This window comes from Lemur catta, chromosome 12, assembly GCF_020740605.2.
Source record: "Lemur catta isolate mLemCat1 chromosome 12, mLemCat1.pri, whole genome shotgun sequence".
In the NCBI taxonomy this organism is placed as follows: Eukaryota; Metazoa; Chordata; class Mammalia; order Primates; family Lemuridae; genus Lemur; species Lemur catta.
The window spans coordinates 78,059,877-78,080,644 of NC_059139.1; the positions used below are offsets into that span (position 1 = coordinate 78,059,877).

At 38.1% G+C, this 20,768-nt stretch overlaps 1 protein-coding gene and 1 long non-coding RNA gene across 2 annotated transcripts in view; one reads left to right on the forward strand and one right to left on the reverse strand.

Annotated features, from left to right (window-relative positions):
- Positions 1-20,768, reverse strand: part of REEP5 (receptor accessory protein 5) — a 34,358-nt gene that overhangs the window by 12,327 nt on the left and 1,263 nt on the right. Inside the window, exon 3 of the mRNA XM_045566172.1 lies at positions 4,578-4,716. Coding sequence (XP_045422128.1) covers positions 4,578-4,716 — 139 coding nt within the window. The remainder of the gene's footprint in view (positions 1-4,577; positions 4,717-20,768) is intronic.
- On the forward strand, positions 3,070-20,202 carry LOC123648422. Its single transcript, XR_006738625.1, has 4 exons — positions 3,070-3,113; positions 9,400-9,486; positions 18,144-19,209; positions 20,120-20,202. It is a non-coding gene; the product is annotated as an uncharacterized LOC123648422 (long non-coding RNA).

Below are 20,768 nucleotides of genomic sequence, written 5' to 3' on the forward strand. Positions count from 1 at the left end.
TTAATGCTCTCAAGTATATTATCTATTTAGAACACATGCAGTAAATTCACTCTCATCAATAATACCATGATGCCATACAGCTGGAGAATACTAATGGATGCACATTCATTTTGCTATTAGGGTAGAAAATTTGCTGCAAAGCAATATTTTAAATGTACTTCAAAACAAAATATAAATGATTCAACGATTGTCATTTATTTTGGATCCTCTCTCTACCTCTCTGCCCTCCATTACCAGAGGTGATCAGGAGCAGGCTGGAAGTCAGTCTTGGTCATGTTTCAGAAGTTTGAGGGCAGATACTAGTGCAAGTGGTTCTGCTCACAGAATACTATTCACTGCAGCAGCCAGTGCGCCCATGGCAAAAGCCAAGTTTCTTTCCACTAGAGACTACACTGTGAGGCCACTACCGTTAGATGGATCTTATTAAGGGCTTCAAAATTACTTGAAGTTTAAAATATGTCATATCCAAATCAAAGATCATAAAAACATTTTAAATTCTAAATGTCTTTAAATAACAAAAACAAAAAAATCCATCAATCTTTGAAATCTTAAATCTTCCCACAGACCAATTTTCTTTGTCCGTCTTGAAAGGAAAATTTTTCGTTTGTCTTAAAAGGGATTCTGTGGTGATGTCATTCAAATTTTTAAAAATCTAGGCCAGGCAAGGTGGCTCATACCTGTAATCCCAGCACTTTGGGAGGCTAAGGCGGGAGGACTGCTTGAGGCCAGGAGTTTGAGACCAGCCTTGGCAACACAGCAAGACCCTTCCATCTCTACAGAAGGTTAAAAAAATTAGCTGGGCATGGTGGTGTGCACCTGTAGTCCCAGCTACTCAGGAAGCTGAGGTGGGAGAATCGCTTGAGCCCAGGAGTTTGAGGTTACAGTGAGCTATGATCAGACCACGGCACTCCAGCCTGGGCAACAGACTGAGACTCTGTCTCAAAAAAAAAAAAAAAAAATCTATAATGAACATGTTCTCATTTAATTTTTAAACTTTAGCATCTGTCTTTTTTTATACCATAAATGGTATCATCCTGTATATGATGTTCTATGTTTTATAATTAATGAATTATGCAGAAATTTCTATATGTATACATATGGATCTATTTCATTCCATTTATCTGTATAGATGTACTATTAAGTCATTTAACCATTTACCTGTCGAGGGACACTTCAATTGTTTATAATTTTTAGCTATAATAAAAAATGCTGCAATGAATATCTTTATGCTGCCCTCTAATGCATGGTAACTATGTCCATTAGATACCTAGAATTCTTAGGGTAACATTTTTCAGTTCAACAAGAAATTATGAAAGGGTCCCTTAAAAAGGCTAATTCAATTTATATCAACACCTGTTACCACTGTAAGTTGAGTATCCCTTATCTGAAATGCTTGGAACCAAAAGTGTTTTGGATTTCAGATTTTTTTCAAATTTTGGAATATTTGCATTATACTGGTTAAACATCCAAAATCTGAAATGCTCCAATGAGCATTTCTTTTGAGTGTTATGTGGGCACTCAAAAAGTTTCAGATTTTGGAGCATTTCTGATTTTGAATTTGTGATGTACTACCTATACCACATGTCTGTTTCCCTATCATATTTAATGATATTTTCAATCTTTAAAATATCTGCCAACTTAATGAACAAAATATGGGATTTCACTATTTTAACTTACATTTCCCAGATCACTAGTGAGATGTTTACTGGCCACTCATATTTTTTCTGTTCTGTGAAATATCTATTTAGAATCTTTGTCCATTTTTCTTTTTTTACTTGTAAATATTTTTGTATATTCTGGATATTAATTAATTATTTGGTATAAATATTATAAATATATCTTCCTAGTCTGTCATTATTTTAACTTTGTTTATGCTACCCATTGTCATATTGAGATTTAATTTTTAGAAATTTTATTTAGTTGAATTTATCAAATCTTTTTCTTTGTTAACTTTTGTATTTTGTCTTGCGTCCATACCTCAAAGTTTAAAAAAAAAATTCTCTTCTACTTTTTTCTGAAACAAAGGTTTTGGCATAAAAGTCCTGTCTTTGCGAGTCACTGAGGAAAACAGATGGAAACTAACTAAGGAGGGCAGTTACTTCCCCACTTGTCCTGCTCCAATCCCTAGAGCTGTGAATTATAACCTAGGAGCATCTCCTTCTAGTGCTGCTGTGAGGGTTTGAGGGGCAGAGGTGAAGCCCCGACCCAAGGAGCTATTTAGTGAGTGAAGAGAGATTAACTATGGTTTCTTTGTCACCTGGGGCTCCCCACTCCTTGCACCAGCATGGCCTGGACCTTCGTCCATTCCAGTGCCTGATAGAATAGCTGATACCCCTGGAGGAAAATGAGTTTGCAGGCAAAAATAACACGATGTTTGAAGAGTACAACCATTTTGAAAGAGAAACAACACAATCAACTACAGATTTTTTTCGGGAACAAAAATATTAAAACTGAATGACCAAGAATTTTAAACTGGATGGGTAACCATACTAAAAGAAACAAGAGAAAATATGAGCAATATGAAACAAGAACAAGAAAACACAGAAAAGAGCCAAACAAAAATATTAGGTATGAAAAATATAATAGTTGAAATGAAGAACCCAACATACAGCATTAATAGCATCATGGATATAATATAACCATGGAACAAACTTGAAAATTGGAGGGTCAGATTGAGAAATCTCTCTGGAAGAAGGAAAGTACAAATAAATAGCTTTTTTTGTTTTTAAAAAAGCTAAGACCCAAGGAAAAGATATATATATTGATAGTTACCGAAAATTAAAAATCAAGATAGTATCAATGCGATGGTGGTTGGGGGTGAGGGAGTTTCTTAAATCTAATTTTCTTTTCTCTTCTTTCTTTCTTTTTTTTTTTTTTTGAGACAGAGTCTCATTCTGTTGCCCAAGCAACCTCAAACTCTTATGCTCAATGACTCTCCTGCCTCAGCCTCCCAAGTAGCTGGGACTATAGGCAAGCACCACGATACCCAGCTAATTTATGCTATTTTTTTTTTTTTAGTAGAGATGGGGTCTCGCTCTTGGCTCAAGCTGGTCTCGAATTCCTGACCTCAAGTGATCCTCCCACCTTGGCCTCCCGAAGTGCTAGGATTACAGGTATGAGCTACCATGAGCCACAATTTTCTATACCTAAATATCTGCAGATAAAAATTAACAAGTATGCAGAAATGTAGAATAAATAGGACAAACTGAAATCATAAGAATGCTACAAATAGGTCTGAATATATAAATAACAAAACAATTATTAGTTCTAGGGGAAATAAAAACTGTTACATGTACACTATATGGTCCAACTGAATAGCATTTTCAAAGCCATAATATTGTAAGTGGTGAATGTTTACCTAACCAAATGTATGACGTGGACCCACAAGGACATGAGAAGGCTGCATGCATGTGGCAGGGACGAGGGAAGAAAGAGCCAAATCCTTATCTTCCAGTAGGAATCAAGAGCTAATGCATAAAGCAGAAAAATGTTTTAAATGACTCCATAAGCATATTATTTAGAAACCTCATGGAGGTCAAGGACAAAATAGACTGCCATAAAGGAACTGACAGCGGTTGCTTGCAAGGAAGGCAGTATGGGGTCCAAGGTGCAGAACTGCTATCTTTCTTCAAAAAACCTTACAGAACTATTTGAATCTTTAAACTCTGTCATATGTAGCTTTTATTAAAACGAACACTAACAAAAAGTAAGAAGGGAAAGAAGAGAACCTAGAATTCCTAAGGCTGGACACAACACTCTCCCCAGCTTGTTCAGTTCACATGTCTGGGTCTGTGAACGGGAGGTATCATTTATATCATGTCGCCTAACTGGAAGCAGGGCCTCTTCCACAAAAGACACTTGAGGAATCAACTGAAGACAGCTTATCCCATTTACAAAAAAAAGAATCACTCTAACAATTCAAAGTTGTAAACTTTTTCATTCTCACTCACCTCTGGTGCAAGTTGGGAATTCATAGAGGTCCCCATTAGGAATGAGTTTCAACTTCCTATTCCTTTCCCCCCATGTAGGTAACTAAGACTAATCCTCTGCCAAATACAAGGTTTGGCAGGACTGACCCCTGACTATTCCACCTGCCAAAGTCATTAAAGTGACTTTCTCAGAGAGCCCACTGCACATCTTTTTTCTTCAAATCTATGTAAGAAATAAGTATTTTTTCTTCCAGAAATAATGACTCTGCTCACCAGCATGAATAATCAGTGACCTACTAAAATTTGCAATGCTTCCATGTTAAATGTAGACAACACTGCATGGAGATAGGATCTTAGCAGACTAACAGCAATGCTTATGCTAGGTCATGGTATTTCCATCCTTTATGATAATATTATCAAGCATATCTTGAACACACAATTGCTTTGGCTATTTTCAAGAAAGCATACAAAGTTAGCCATGTCAAATCTTGACTTCTTGTTTATAATCTGAGGCAGAGCCACAGATGTAAAATACTCAAGCATGTGTTCCTATTATTTGTATACAGATCCTGAGATGGAATTTTAGTGGTAGGGAGCAAAGCAAATACATATGTGGAAGCAAACAGAGGAGTTCAGAAGTCAACATACCTTCAGCATGTAGTAGAAAGGGAACCATGACAGGAAGAGATCAGAGAAGAATTCAGCAATGCTGAACACACCATACACTACCCAGTAGGTCAGCCACTGGGTATCATCTTCTTTGTTGGGGCTCTCTATAGCTTTAATTCTGAAAGGCAGTACAAAAGAAAGTACATCATTTAGTAAGATCTCAGTGAAACATTTCAAACATTATACTTTTACAGGCTGTCCCCCAATACCACTGAGAAACTCAGGCAAATGTAGGCACTATGTCACCAGATGCAAGAGTACAGCATAAAGACAGGAAGCAATGTGGAGGTATCAGGACAAACCATTATAACCATCTATTATTCCCTGTCTTCTGGTCACGCAAGAAACCAGTACCAGCTTTCATTGCCTCTGGATCTCCACCCTACTGGAGCATCCACCTGAGCCTTAAGTAGATACCGCCAGTGACTGGGAACTAAAGCAATCCCCGCTCCCAAGTTGAGTCCTGCCAACAGGGAAATATCAGGGAGAATTCTCTCATGGTAGGTTCTTATGCATTTTTAATAACTGAGGTACATCATGGGTGAGTAGGAATTTCCTGTAAAGCAATTTTTGGAACATAGGTCTGGCACTGCCCAAAGTCCACAACATACTTTATAAAAAACGGGTGTCCATTTAGTTCAGACTGTCTCTATGTGATCCTCAAGTTCTGGACTTGCCTCCCCTCATTAGGTAATAACGTGACTTTCCCAACCCTAACTAATGCTTAAACAAAATTCACTCTGCAAATGGATGGAAATAAATTTAAAATAATCCTCTTTTACTTCTGAATCACAGAAATTTCCTCTAGTCCTGGGAATCTCCTTATTCTAACCTGAAGCTCCACAATTTCTTGTCCTATCTGAACATATATCTGAATATTTGTCATAACTGAGCTAGACTGAAACAGTAAACTAGAAGAAATTTGAATCTTGTTTAGCCTATGAGCTAGGTTAACCACTGAAAATATTATACACTGGCTACTCCGTAAAATCAGCTCCCTAAAGAGACAGGCTGCTGAATCATGCTGAATCATTCACTAAAAAACCCCTTGTAAAGTTAAGTAGAAGCAGCTATGTGTGTGCGCCTGCATGTGCATGTGTTTTGAGAAAATAACCAAAAGGGGAAAAGTTACAGCTGGCGATGATTGCTAATGAGGAAGACATAGCTAGAAGTGATAAAGTAAATGTTGCTTTGAACTTCAAGACTAGGCAAAAATTTTTCACTTTAAGAATCATATAAAATGAATTTAAGAGAGCTGATTATAAAATGATGGCTTGTAATGTGTGGACTAAGTCTATGTTTTAGCTTTCCTCAAATAGAAGCTAGCTAATGTAACAGAAGGCCAAAGGAAAGTGCAGGCAAGCATTTTAACCAAAGAACTAACACAGTACAATCTGTATATGTAAGATAGTTTCTCCCCCTCTGAGATTTGGTATACGATGACTCATCTGTTTATATTTAAGTGAATATTGTTAGTTATTATAATGGTATAATAAAAATTTGTTTCTTACACACTCATCCTGGGCAGAGGGGATATAGATTAATAGTTACATTTCACTTAAGGTCTTAATTTTGCGGACCAAAGCCCTGCATGACTAAACTACCTACTATGTAATTCCAAAGGAAGCAATTCTCAGAACATGCCTGGGAAATTAAACAGCCTTTTTAAAATACAACATGAAAACCTAAAAATTTGATGAGACTTGTCATTGTTACTTAATCCAGGGGCTTTTAAATTCTTTTGACCACAAACCTCAGTAAGTGTACATTTTACATTATCCAGTAAACACATATCCACATATTTCCACCTATAAATATAAACTAAAATAGATGCTTCATGAAACCATTCTGACATTTTCAATTCCATTCTTTTTCATAATTTTTAAGATGTTAGTCAAGATCCACAGATTCAAAAACAGAAAAACTACCCTAACAGTTCGTGTTCAGCACTTCAAGGAATAAGAAGTGGTTAGTTCCCTAATTTATCAACAATATGAATTCAAAAGTTCCTATGTTAATACGTTGGAACACTATGTAGTAACACTGAATAGTAGAAATAAAAGAACTCAAAATTGAACTGTGAACACTGATCACAACTTTGCAGAAAACCAAGGCACATGAAAGAAGACAGGGAAAGACCACAGAAAGAGACCTATTAAATGGAAACGATTTTTTTTCTTTGTATCCCTGTCAGGATTTTTTAAATAGAATTTCTCACATTCCTGAAGCATTTAATTATTGTTCTAATTTAAAATAGTACAATGTTTATTTTAAAAATGTGTCTACATGTTATAACGTCATAAGCTACTCAAAACAAGAAAGAAGGTAGGAGATAGTCTAACCCAACCAGGAACCTGAGACTCAAAACGGTAAAGTGCCCAATCTAGTCATGGTGAGAGAAGGAAAGAGCTTAAAACTGAAGTTTCCTGGGTGCCATTTACTTATCGAGCTTCTGAACAGACTTCCTCGTCCAGGTTGAGTGGACCTATGTGATTCTTCAGCAATACACTCTACTGCCTTGTACGTATATAGAATCATATTCCAACTTGGTATATAAGAATGAAGATGTAGCAATTTAAATGAATTTTAAGTCATAAAGATTATAGATCAGGTGTTTATTAATTTTTTAAAGGGCAGTGGACCGCTGAAAGACATTTTGGCATTTCCATGCAATGACATATTCCAAAGCCTTTAAAAAGGATATTAACAGGGAAAGATGTCCAAGATATAGTGCTGAGTGTAAAAAGTAGACTCTGATTTTGTGTTGAAACATAAAAGAGAAAGACCTGTTTTTCTGTGGTTACAGACCAAGAATAGTATCCAGAAAGATATACACTGTATTTCAAATTGTGTAAAATTAATCCTGGATACTGAAAAACAGAATTTTACTTAAGGTCTCTGCAATGAGTTTGTACTAATTTTTTATAATAAAAGAAGGTGGGGAGAGATTTCTATTTGGAAAAAAAAAAAGGGCACCAAACTTTCTATAACTACTTCTTCCTAGTTCTCTCGTTAGAGACTACTTCCTCCTATGAGACTAGTTCTCTCTTTAGGGCTTTGTTAAAAACAAATACTAAAGTGAACATCAGACACATTCATTTAATTTCTCTCTTGAGAAAACAGCTAATGATTTTCTTACAAACAAACTTCTCTAACAATGGTCAGACACATCTGTTGTGTTTTAGAGCATTAAAAGGCCTGCAATACATACACACGCACAGAGAAAAGAGCCATACAGCCCATCACGTGAAACTGACTCATTTGCACTTTCTACTTAAATAAAACAATCACATATTACTAATTACACTGAACTATGGAGTAGCCAGGCCTTTTTCTTCTTTTCTTCTCAATGCTGTCTGGCTTTGCAGCATTTCACCATCCTTAGCTTGCAGCTTTGTATTCTGGTTCTCTCACTAAGTATATGACCTTGGGCAAGTTATTCAATCTCTCTGAGCCTTAGTTTGCTGGCCTATCAAGTAAGGATAACAAACCTCGTTGTGTTATTATGAAGATTAAAGTAGTTAATACATGTAAAGCACTTAAAAATAATGAATGGCATAGAGTAAGCACTCAGTATATATTCCCTTAATAGGTAATAATTATAGTATGGCAATAACTTATTATTATCATAAGGAGATTAGCGATTAAGAGAGAGAGATAAGATTCCAGTTCTCTTGGCTATGTAGAGCTAGTAAAAGATTTATATCAGTTAATAAGGCTAAAATAAGATTAGAGAATTACCCATGAATTTTAATTACACCCCACTCTCCAAATCCCAAATACGACAGATAGTAAAGAGTTAGCTGAAATCCCCAAAATCAGGTTTGTAGGTCAGTGGGAAGAAATTGAGATACTGCTGGAAACATTTTTCAGGCCCACCCTGCAAAGGTGGAATGGCAGAAATTCTTTACATTGGCCTTGGACTGGTACTGATACAGACACAAGTCACTGGGCAGCCCTCTTCTGACTGCGCCCTAGTCATTGGTACTGGCTGACTCCACCCTTATTGGCCATCTATTCACACCCTGGCTGCTGTTTTCTGAAAGCAAGGGCAAGAACCAAGGATTGCCAAAGAATAGCATTAAACACTTGTGAAGAAAACAAAGGTTGAACGGAAGAGATGGTCCTGGGCTACCAATATTCTCTGCCTCTTAAATGTCATTCAGAGAACCTGAGCTATTCCCTGACCCATGACACAAGTAAGCTGCAAATCCTCTAAGGACTTTAGGTGATAATGATATGTCAATGCCGATTCATCAGCTGTAACAAATGTACCACTCTGGTGGGGGTGTTGATGGTATGGGAGGCTGTGCATGTGGGGGCAGGGGGTACATGGGAAATCTCTGTACGTTCTGCTTAATTTGGCTGTGAACCCAAAATTGCTCTAAAAAATAAAGTCTATTTTTTAAAAAAAAGAAAAAAAAACCTTCACCTACCAAGTAGGCATTCTATAATACCAGATATTTTAATTCTTATATTATCATCATGCCATTTTGGTTGTTTTGATCAAGAGAGAGTATATCTGTCCCCATAAATCTAGATACTATGTATGTGCTAATAACTTCCAAATTTGTATCTGTAGCTCAGATCTCTCCTTTGTACACTGGCACATAAGAGGTCAGTTAAGTATCCACCACTAAATGATGATCACCATCATCATTAGATTTTCACGGTACCACTGCTACTTCAGAAATCCTAATGTAGCAATGGGTCATCATCATTGCCCAGTGAAGACTCACTTCATAAGTGCAGCAGACTCTGTTCACTATCAATTGCCATTTTGTTCTCTTCTTACTCACAGAACCCTGAATTTGAGTACATGTACCTGGCACAGATGCCTTGACTCAGGCAAGCTAGGCTCCTGCCCCAGGCCCAGGGAAAGCATCAGGTGAGTCTAAAGCCATCATGGTAATCCTATTGCCTTTTGCTGGATACTAACTTTCTTAGCCTCCTTGTAGTTAGGGGTGTCCACGTGACAAAATTCTGACCAATGAAAGAGAAGGAAATATGACGGAAGGCTTTGGGACAAATTTGTCCTCTGTTGATAAAATGCAAGCCTTACAAGTGAAAGATCTTTTTTGCTCAGGGCCTTCCAGCTTCCTGCTCCTGAAAGCCTTGGAGCTATATGGGAGCAATCTTGCTGTATGTTCAGGCAACAGGCATGAGGAGGGAAGCCTGGACTCCAAGCTCATTGGAAAAGAGCCTGGATCTCTGCTGCACCAGCCTTGGAATATCAATCTCCAGATTTCTTCTTACATGAGATAATTCAAAGTCTTTATTCCTTAGGCCACTCTTAATGGCTACAGCTGCCTCATATAAAAGGTGTGTAGCATCCCTGAAAGCTTTCTTTTCTTTCTTTCTTTTTTTTTTTTTTTTTGAGACAGAGTCTCACTCTGTTGCCCAGGCCAGAGTGCCATGGCATCAGCCTAGCTCACAGCAACCTCAAACTCCTGGCTCAAGCGATCCTTCTGCCTCAGCCTCCCGAGTAGCTGGGACTATAGGCATGCACCATCATGCCTGGCTAATTTTTTCTATATATGTATTGTTTACTTGTCTGGCTAATTTCTTTCTATTTTTAGTAGAGATGGGGTCTCGCTCTTGCTCAGGCTGGTTTCAAACTCCTGACCTCGAGTGATCCTCCCACCTCGGCCTCCCAAAGTGCTAGCATTACAAGGTGTGAGCCACTGCACCTGGCCCCTGAAAGCTTTCTAAACCAAGCTTAGGTTAGTTATCTACGTAACAGTCAGAAACCACTCTTCTTCCCTTGCTAAGGTTTCATCTATCAATTAATATATCAAAATGTTAACAGCTAATGTTCACTTGGGGAGACAGGAAAGAGACAACCCTCTATACTATTTTAAAAATTATTTCAGACATAATAGATCTATCTGGGAAAACATTCACTTTTACATGCTCTTAATTCAGATCTATTTTGTTCTTACTATGCGAAATGGTTTTTTAGATGGGAACTGTACAAACCTATTTATATTTCTGTTTTGAGTTCTTATCTTTTCTAGGAACAAGTTCATGTTTCTTATGGGTAACACAAGAGCACTCAGAAGTTTAAGCAGTTTATAAATATAATAAATGTCAATATGCTATCCAGCTTTTACCTAATATTTGTGATTGTAAATATCCTATTACTATATCATTAAGAAAGTAAAACTAGCAATGAGGGAAAGCAGATATGGGAGGAAAAGCCCTACTTTCTTTTAGATATTCCTGTCATAGTTTCAATTATTAAGATTTTCTTCTTCCGTCAATGACAACTTCAGTTAAGTTGTGTTATTGGAATGGATGTTACATTCTCTTACCTGAATATGGCTATAAATTAAGCTTTTTTGACACTGTGTTAACTCTTTCAGACTCAATGCCTATTTAATTGGTTTTTTGACACTTTCCCTCATGTTATTAAATTGGAAAATATCAATTTCCTACATTAGAATGAAGTATATATGTGTATATATATTATATATTTATGTATTATACACATATGTATACAATAAAGGATAAGTAAATATAGATGACAAATCCAAGAAATTTGTTTAGAAAGTTTCCAAGAATTTATTCCTATGTCCAAATGATATACTTTAAAGGTAGTTTCTAACAGGAAATAAGACTGTCTACCTTAATCTTCTTTACTTTGTCATAATTTTTCTTAAAATAAAAAAGAAATGAAAAAAGTAAGTAAGCTTGTCAGTGCAAACCGAAAAGCATAGTGATTTTACTTTTCTCCACTAAACTCTTAGCAGTGGGGATGACACGAAGTGGCCCAGAGGTGGTCTCCTAGAGAGAAACAGGAACCCTGTCTGGGTAACCCACCACACAATATCAGTGATAATATTAATATATATCCAGCATTTACAATGCACCTAACACTGTACTTAAGTCCTGGGGTCAAAATAATGATTCTCAAAGACCTAAAGACAACAAACAATAAAAAAAAGAAAAAACAGTTCTACTCCTAATTAACCAGCACATGTGTGCTTGGGGACAGGGGTCCTATGAAGGAGAGTTACAGAGGCGGAGTTATGGAAAACTTAAAATCTCAATGGGAAGAAAACTAAGTAAAAAATGGATTTAATATTAAAAATGTTAATCCAAATTATACCCAGTGCTTAGGAACATGTATACCACTGTACCAACGAGTAGAAAACCACTAGCCATACCCCATACTTATAACTTGGAAGAACAAAACTTTATTGTGTTTTGTTGTTCTTTGAATAATGATGTCTTAAGCTGCTGATTTAAGTACAAGAAAAGAATGATAAGACAAGGAACAAAAAATAAAAGTAGAAAAATAAATGAAAGAAAGTACTACTTGGAAGATTTTTCCTTTAATCAATTAAAAGCTCAAAGACACAAAGTTAGAGAACCATGAATATGATTAAGTCAATTTTCCTCTTTATGTTAATAAACTAACCACTCTTAATTAAGCACTTACAGAATGCCTGATTCTGTGCTAAGCATTTGACATATGTTATCCTCCCTTCCTTTTATATGAGGAAATTGAGTTTTATAAAAGTTAAGCTGTTTGCCCAAGGGGTAAAGACAGGTAATAATTATCAGCTCCATATACATATGCTTCTCATTACTCACACCCAAGACACTTAGGTACATGGTTCATGAGTAACTCAGTTACTATAATTCAAACTAGCCAGATGACATAAAATTAAGTAATAGTATGTCTTCAAAGCCTTGGCTTTACTATTAAAACCAGTTGTATCCATCAATAAGAATTTGAATTTTAATAAGTCAGTTATATTACCAAAGACTGACAGTGTATCCAAAAAAACAGTTCATTAAAAAGAAAAACCCAACCAAAAGGATAAAAAGCTTTAAAATGTGCTGTTGGTAAAGAACAGGAAGGACTCTTCTTCTGCTCCAACTGCTTTATATTTTATTTCTAATGTGGTAACTTATGTTTAATAGCAAATGTTCCAGAGGCCAAGGCAGACTCTTTGAAGATTGAATATGAAGAATATGGACCATAATGTTTATAGTCCTTTTTGGTAGAGCAGACACATAGCTCAACCATCCACCACATGCATGGGATTGCTTTTGGCTGTATTTATTGGAGAGTGTGATGCAGGAATTCCTGACTACTCTTGAAATGATTTTCCTATTATCAGTATCAAATAAGAACGAAAAAAATCAAACATTTTAAGACATAAACACTAGTTTGTTTCCATGCCAATAAGGAAAAGGTTTTTCTTCTTCAAAGAAAAGATGGTAGGAAACTATAGGTGATCAGAAAGTTACACTTCTTTTTTGCTACACAGTGTGTGAGCTTTCAAAACAAGACACAACCAGCAGAACAAGAAAGAGCAATGAAAGAATGCAGAGTATACAATAAAAGTTATTTGCTTATTTACTGTTTATACCATGCCTCCTCACCAAAAAAAAAAAAAATCACATGAGCTAGTGATAAATATGCTTCTTAAATATGTAGAAACTATATTCCAAAGTTAACTACACAAAAACAATGAAAAAATATACTATGCTCCTTTACTCTTTAATATAGCATTCTCCTACACTATAAATGACCAACTTAGTGAAATGCATACTACTCAGTAAGCTAAATTCACAGACAGATGCAGTTTAAAATGAGTCTATAAAACATCTCTAATGGAGACTGAAGTTAATGTAAAGAAAAAAATGCAGTCATTCAGTGGTCAAACCTTTCAGTGTTTTATTACAGTGCTCTTGTTTCCCACTGTCCGCCATTTTGTTTTTTAATGCAAAGCAGAAGAGTCATAGTCAAATATAAAGATGTGGAATGTTGACAGGGTGCAGGCCGGGGGCATAAGGCATCTCTACACCAAGGCCTGGCTTGGCCCCAACAGACTTGTGACCCGAGTCAACTAACTTCAGTTTGTGCCTTGGTGTCCGTATCTGCAAAAGGCAGCTATAACCCCAGCAGTTCGATCTCTAAGATCCCTTCTAGCAAACATTTTATAATTCAAAACTGAATGGATAAAACTATTTGATTGATAGATGGTAAAGAAAAATTAATGCCTGAAGCAGTAAAAGAGCAGATGCAAATCCTCCTGGGACAACCCTTTGTCAATAAAATTGATGGCTCTACAAATACAGTATCTGTGTCAAGTATGGCATCATGAAGTTTAACTCAGGTACCCTCATAATGTAGATGGGGAACAACCTAAACTGCCCTTTCCTAGGAAAGGAGGGGCACATCGAGAAGCAGGCAGTGTCTAGAGTTACTCCTGGCATGTGAGTGATCCTTCTACTAGATCACCTGGACTGACAGAAGCGGCAGGGTACATGTAGCGGCCACGTGACAGAGAGGGACTGATGGCATAAGCTCTACTCCCGGGAATCAGAAGAGCCAGCAAGCAATAGAATGAAGTCAGGGTATTAATATAAGCCCCCACTTATATTAAAATTTCAACTGCTACAGAAACCAATTTCATTAGCAATATTGTAATTGTTTTTAAACTTCTGCTAGATTAGTTCATGATTCCTCAAAATTCGTTAATTGTTAATATTATCAGTGGCCACTAAAGACCTTAAACTATTATATTTGTATTTATACTGGTTTTAACACTGTATGAAGAGATTACCTTGAAAACTGCGTCCTCATTCAAAGTCAGTCCTGAAGCAGAGAAGAACTCCAGGACAGAGGGAGACCGAGGGCAGCTATGATGGAAAGAAAGACAAATAGACCAAATCTCTGGGGCCTTCCTAAGGAGGGGGAAGGTTCATAAAGTTCCTAAGACACATTCCAGATCAGACTGGTAGGAATGAGATCCCGCTGCGTAACTGTTTTAGAGCCCAGAAACTCAGATCGTGAATAAATAACTTAAATCATTCATCTTTTTTGTTCTTCAAAACTTTCTTTTTTTTATGAAACAGACAAGGGGGGGGAACTTATCCAAAATGCTGGCTATCATTAATCTACAAAAGCAGTCACGGTTGTTAACAATGATATTTTATTACTTTTTAGCTTTCTCCGCAACACATCATCTTAAAATAGTTCAGCAATATTAACAGTAACATTACACATGGCCAGTAAAAAACTGACAAAAGTTAAGTGTTTCAGTGTTTAAGATTTCAGTGTTGCTTAAGGCCCAATTTGCAGAATGCCAATTATACTTGTGACCAAGAGCACAGCCGGCCAGAGGGCCACATTTGCCTGTGCTTCTGCAACAAGCATAAGCAGAGAAGGCAAAGTGCAGGCGCATTGCTCTGCTCTCAAGCACTTTAACAAAGCACATACAGATGCAGAGAGGAAAGCTAGTGTGATAGGAACATAAGCAGCATAGTATAAAATATATCTGCTTCCAAGTTCTCCTGAATAAAAATGAAGAAAACGTAAGATAATTGCAGGTTCTCAAGCAACAACAACAACAAAAACCCCACAAGAAAACAAACACGCCTCTTACTAACGAGTCCAAGAAGAGAGCTACAAATGCACATCCTCCAGTATGGTTAAGGAAATTTAGCTCTGCTCCAAATGACTGGCTGCAAAACACAAAGTGTTTGGTTCCCAACTGTCATTCACACCATGGTGACTTTCTCAAACTCTCCTCTGGGTAATGAACCTCTTCAGGAGTCTGTCATTTCAAGTCTTAAAGAAGTAGATTGCAACTCTTTTTAATCTATGTTCCCTAAAATGTGTTCTGCCTTTATCTGCTATGTATCATTAGCTAAAAAGATGCTGTAGCTCTGACGTGTGGTTTATTACAACTTCTATAGATATTTTCATAGTGTTTTTCTTCAAATTTACTCTCTCACCACTCCTTTCTGATCTGACCTCCATGCAAGTCATCCTTAAATATCTCTAAAGGCAAGGCTGCATTCCCTGGGGAAATCCGATTCAGTGTATCATCCTCAAATGGGCTTGCATTGCTAAAACAGAGCAGGTCTCTGCAAATAACTATATCAGAACTGCTATCATAAAGCAAAGCTATGTAACAGATAACAAGAAAAAGAAATTGCTAGTAATATTTTCTAACTTATGTTAACAAAACACAGCAAATGTCTCTTGTGCAGATATACGATTTGAGATGGGAGGACCTTACTTGTCTTTTTTTCTTTTTCTTTTTTTTTGAGACAGAGTCTCACTCTGTTGCCCGGGCTAGAGAGCAGTGGCCTTATCATGGCTCACTGCAACCTTGAACTCCTGGGCTCAAGCGATCCTACTGCCTCAGCCTCCCAAGTAGCTGAGACTACAGGCATGTGCCACCATGCCCGGCTAACTTTTTCTATATATTTTTAATTGTCCAGCTAATTTCTTTCTATTTTTAGTAGAGATGGGTCTCGCTCTTGCTCAGGCTGGTCTCGAACTCCTGAGCTCAAACAATCTACCCGCCTTGGCCTCCCAGAGTGCTAGGATTATAGGCGTGAGCCACTGTGCCCAGCCTGGAGGATCTTACTTGAGACAGAAAAAATTCACTGCACAAAGGCAATGTATTGACAGGGTCAAATCAATTGAAGAAAAAGTTAACATCAACAGCTCAGTTTTCTTCTCTATATGAGGTTATGGCATGCATCTGTGGGACAAAGAGCCACAAGGGAAGTAGCATAACATAAAAATTAAAAACATGAACTTTAGAGCCAGACTCCTTGGGTTTAAATATGTTTCACCACCTGCTAGTTGTGAGACCTTGATCGAGTTATTTAATTTCTCTTTCTCTATTTCCTTACCTGTAAAAATGAGAATGATCATAGCACTTACATCAGAGAGTCCTCATGAGGATTCAATGACCTATTTCTGTAAAGCAATTAGGGATATATAACAAGTGTCTACTAAATAAAATGCTACACAGGTTTCAGCAGCCATGCAAAGAGCTAAAAGCAATAAAACTCTTTGTAACAGTGGCAAAAGTTTAAAATGGGCTGGTGGGGACACACCAAAAATAAAATGAAACATCACTGAACTGGGTATGAGATTTCAAGTATTGTCAAACATCAAAGTAAATATAGACACCGAAGTGCTGGACTCTAAACATATTTGATCTTTCTCGGATTGGCACTAAAATATACGGAAATGTGCTTTCATACTCCCATCTAGTAACTGAGCATTCCAGACCAAGTCTGGCCTCCACCTCTCTCTGTCCCTGAATTGTCCTTTCAAAACTAAAGGATCCAGGATGCATGTTTGATCTCTACGGCCCAGTTCTGATAGTCCCAGGGAGGTGGCAGCCTGATTCTTAAGAAAAATGTGAAATAAAAATAGATATTTTTGTAGAATTTGAAGCAAAAAGTTGCTGGGTAGGACAGAAAGCAAACCCTCCTCCTTTCCTCTCACTGTAGGACAAACATAAAAAAACAGAAAATAAAATCATTAGACTTTGCCTAACAAGTCCATTTGTACAAAGGAGCAGGGACAGGACTAGCACCCCGGACTGAACTAGTGCCCACATTGGAGGCCCACACTGGGAGGTGTAGCCCAGCACGCACTTTGCAGAGGACTCATTTGTGCAACGCCATTAGAAGCAGGGCTGCACCAGACATAAAAGGCCACAAATTGTATGATTCCATTTAAATGAAATGTCCAGAATAGACAAATCCATAGAGACAGAAAGTAGAGTAGTGGTTTCCAGGAGTTGCGGTAGGAGAAATGGGGAACGACTGGTAATGGTTTCCCTTTGGGGTGGTGCAAATGTTTTGGAATCAGCGGTGGTGGTCATACAACTTTGCAAACATGCTAGCCACGGGACGGTACAGCTTAAAAGGGTGGTTAGTAAATTATATCTTAGCAATGGTGAGGAGGAGTAAATCTACCTTTACAATAGAAGATTCTATTATTATGTAGTAGTCCGCCTTTTCTTATCAGTAACGGAGGGAAATGAGGAGATTAAGGTAATTATGTCAACAGTTCTTGATAACAAAAAGGCTAGAATTAGATTTCAAATTGCCTATACAAGGTGGCCAAAGACTCTGAAACACAGAGGTCAAGGATTTTAGGCCCTGTTCTCAAAGAGCACAAAGGGAAATTCTGCACGTAGAAAATAAGGACAACCAGGCCGGGCGCGGTGGCTCACGCCTGTAATCCTAGCACTCTGGGAGGCCGAAGTGGGCGGATTGTTTGAGCTCAGGAGTTGGAGACCAGCCTGAGCAAGAGCGAGACTCCGCCTCTATTAAAAATAGAAAGAAATTATATGGACAGCTAAAAATATATATATAAAAATTAGCCGGGCATGGTGGCGCATGCCTGTAGTCTCAGCTACTTGGGAGGCTGAGGCAGGAGGATCGCCTGAGCCCAGGAGTTTGAGGTTGCTGTGAGCTAGGCTGATGCCATGGTACTCTAGCCCAGGCAACAGAGCAAGACTCTGTCTCAAAAAAAAAAAAAAAAAAAACGAAAATAAGAATAACCAGTAAGAAGCGGGTATGTGACAAGGCACTGCTGCCACAGAGCACTGGCCAAGCCTTCGCTGTCTGTATGCTCCGGCACGCCGTAAGGCAGCCAGGAGCCAGGTGCACCTGAGCTTCACCCACGGATTTCCCAAGGCGGGTGAGTCATAAGAAAAGCTAGGAAGCCAGATGAGCTTTTTTAAACTTCATTTCTGCACCCTGCAGTCTCCAGGCCCAATGCTGACACACCATCTCCACTCCCTATGATGCCCCTCTCTCTGTGGCCCAAAGAGAGGATACAGCAAGAGCAAAAGCTGAAAGGTGAGAAAGGAAGGAAATAAATTTCTGACATTAGTTTGGAAAGATCAATTCTTTGCATAGGTCACAGCAGCCAGAGTGACCTTAACATGTAAATCATATGTCATCCCCTATTTAAAACCCATCCGAGGCAATCAGGAAGAATGCAAACTCCCTGCAACCATGTGGAATGAAACACACACTTTGGTCACCAGTCGCAGCCCTGCCTACTGGCACAGTACCCCTCTGCCACCTCCCCCACCACGCCTCCCTCTTGGAACTCAGCTGTCTGCTGCCTCGGGGCCTGGCACACTCTACTCCCTCTGCGTGGGTCTGCGCTTCGCTAGCCCCTTCTCATTCCACGGGTCTTAACTCAAACAGTGCTTCAAATAAATGGCTAGAGAGGGTCTTTCCTGTTATTGTCTGCCACAGCAGTTTATTTTCTTTAGAGAGCTTACTGCACTCCGTCACTGTTTTACCTAGTTCTTGCCTGTTTACCCTGGTAGACTGCTCGTTCACAGAGGATAGAGACCATGCCTACCTGTATCTAAAGTGCTACCACATTTGCCTGGCACATAGCTGGTACTTGATTTTTGCTAAATAGATGAATCTATGTTTTTTAAAATAACTCTGGCTGGAGAGCATAGGGAGAATTACAAGAGGCATGAGGAATAATTAAAGTGAAGGCAATTTCTATGGTTTGAAGGCTGGTGTCCCCCCCCCCCACCCCACCAGAATCCATCTGTTGGAACCCAACACGCAATGTAATAGTACTAAAACGTAGGGCCTGCAGGGGGTGATTAAGACATGGGGGCTGCCCCCATGAATGGGATTAGAGTGCTCTTATTAAAGAGGTTTGAGGAAGGGCCTGTTTGCCCCCTCCACCATGTGAGGATGCAGTAAGAATGTGCCATCTTTGAAGCAGGGAGCAAGCCCTCAACGGGACACCAAATCTGCTGGCGCCTTGATCTTGGACTGCCCAGCCTCCAGAACTGTAAGCAATAATTTTCTCTTCTTTACAAGTTACATAGTCTAAAGTATTTTGTTACAGCAGCCCAAATGGACTAAGATAGTGATCACAGATCACACTTTAAGCAACACAGATTTGGGTGCTACTAAAGACCACCATTTTCACAGACCTTCTTTCTTTCTTTTGGACAATTATACAGTCACATTGGTTAATCAATGAACAGACTTGATCAGACCAATGTAACACTGCCTGAGTATTTACTAACTGAGAGTCTGTATGCTTTATACTTACACACAGTCCCATTTTTCCTTGAATCTCCTCCACAAGGCAGAGCCCCAGGCAGGCCTCTGGACTATTCCCAGGGTCAGGGGCCATTTTTCCCTCCCTCTCTCCCCATCTTCAAGTGCAAACAGCACTTGTTACTGCTGCTGCTCTACACCAGGGGTTCTCAACATTGACTACACATTAGAATCCTTTAAATATTAAAAAAGATTGAGGAGTCTTTAAAAATCCCAAAAGCCAAGCCACACTCTAGACCAGTTACATAAGAATCTATGGGAATGCTGGTCCCAGACCAGGAGGAATATTTTTTAAAGCTCCTCAAATGACTCCAGTGGACAAACAAGGCTGAGACCCACTATTTTAGGGAAAGAAAAGTCCAAATACACACAGAGACAAATTTTCACTTAATTTCTTTAGGGTCATAGAATCCTGTATTGATTTTAAAGATAAAAGAGTTTGGTTTACAAATAGTTATGTAATTATACCTTAATTGTTCAAATCAAAACTAGTTTCTAAAACATTTTTCTTCCCTTCTAGTCATATATTAAATTCTAGCCTGACCAGTGATAGACTCAAAGTGTAATAATGTATTATATGTGTCTTGGCCTCGTAATTGAAAATTTTTTCTGCCTTTTCTTCTTTTGCCCTACAGTTGAAGAAAGTGGCAGAGACGGAATGACATAAAACCCAGTGGCTTTCTTGGGATGAGCATAGAAGTAAAACAAAATTCATCTGTAGAGAGAAATAATTCCTCTTTGTTGAACAAATGGAAAAATGAAATTATAGAATATTTTCAAAATAAATACACTGTAGAATACAAACAACTGCAATTAGTAGTAAATTCAGATCCTAATTGATTCATTTTTAATTTAGTTTAATTATATAAATGAGTCATTTATATAACCAAGGAGCTATATTATAGATGCATTTTATAGGGTTGATTTTTGTTTTTATACTAGGGTAAGAATTTCCCCAAGTTTGCCTGTAATAATTGATCTTTTTCAAAATCAAGAAGACAAAATTCTCCCCAGTGTCTGAATTAACTAACATAATTTAGTGTCTGAATTGAGGAAGTCCTAATTGATGGGGTTTTACTGTCTATGTACATAAATATATGGTGAAATGCCCGTTATAATAATTACTAGAGAGAAGCAATCAGTTCCAGATTAATCGCCCCACCAGCATAGGCAGGACGAGGGAGTTGTAACGCTTTTCAATTTGAGAGTGTCCATGCCAAGGCACAATGGCACCGCCGGTATAATCTGATGAAAAATAACCTTTCGCCTAGTCATTAGGAGATC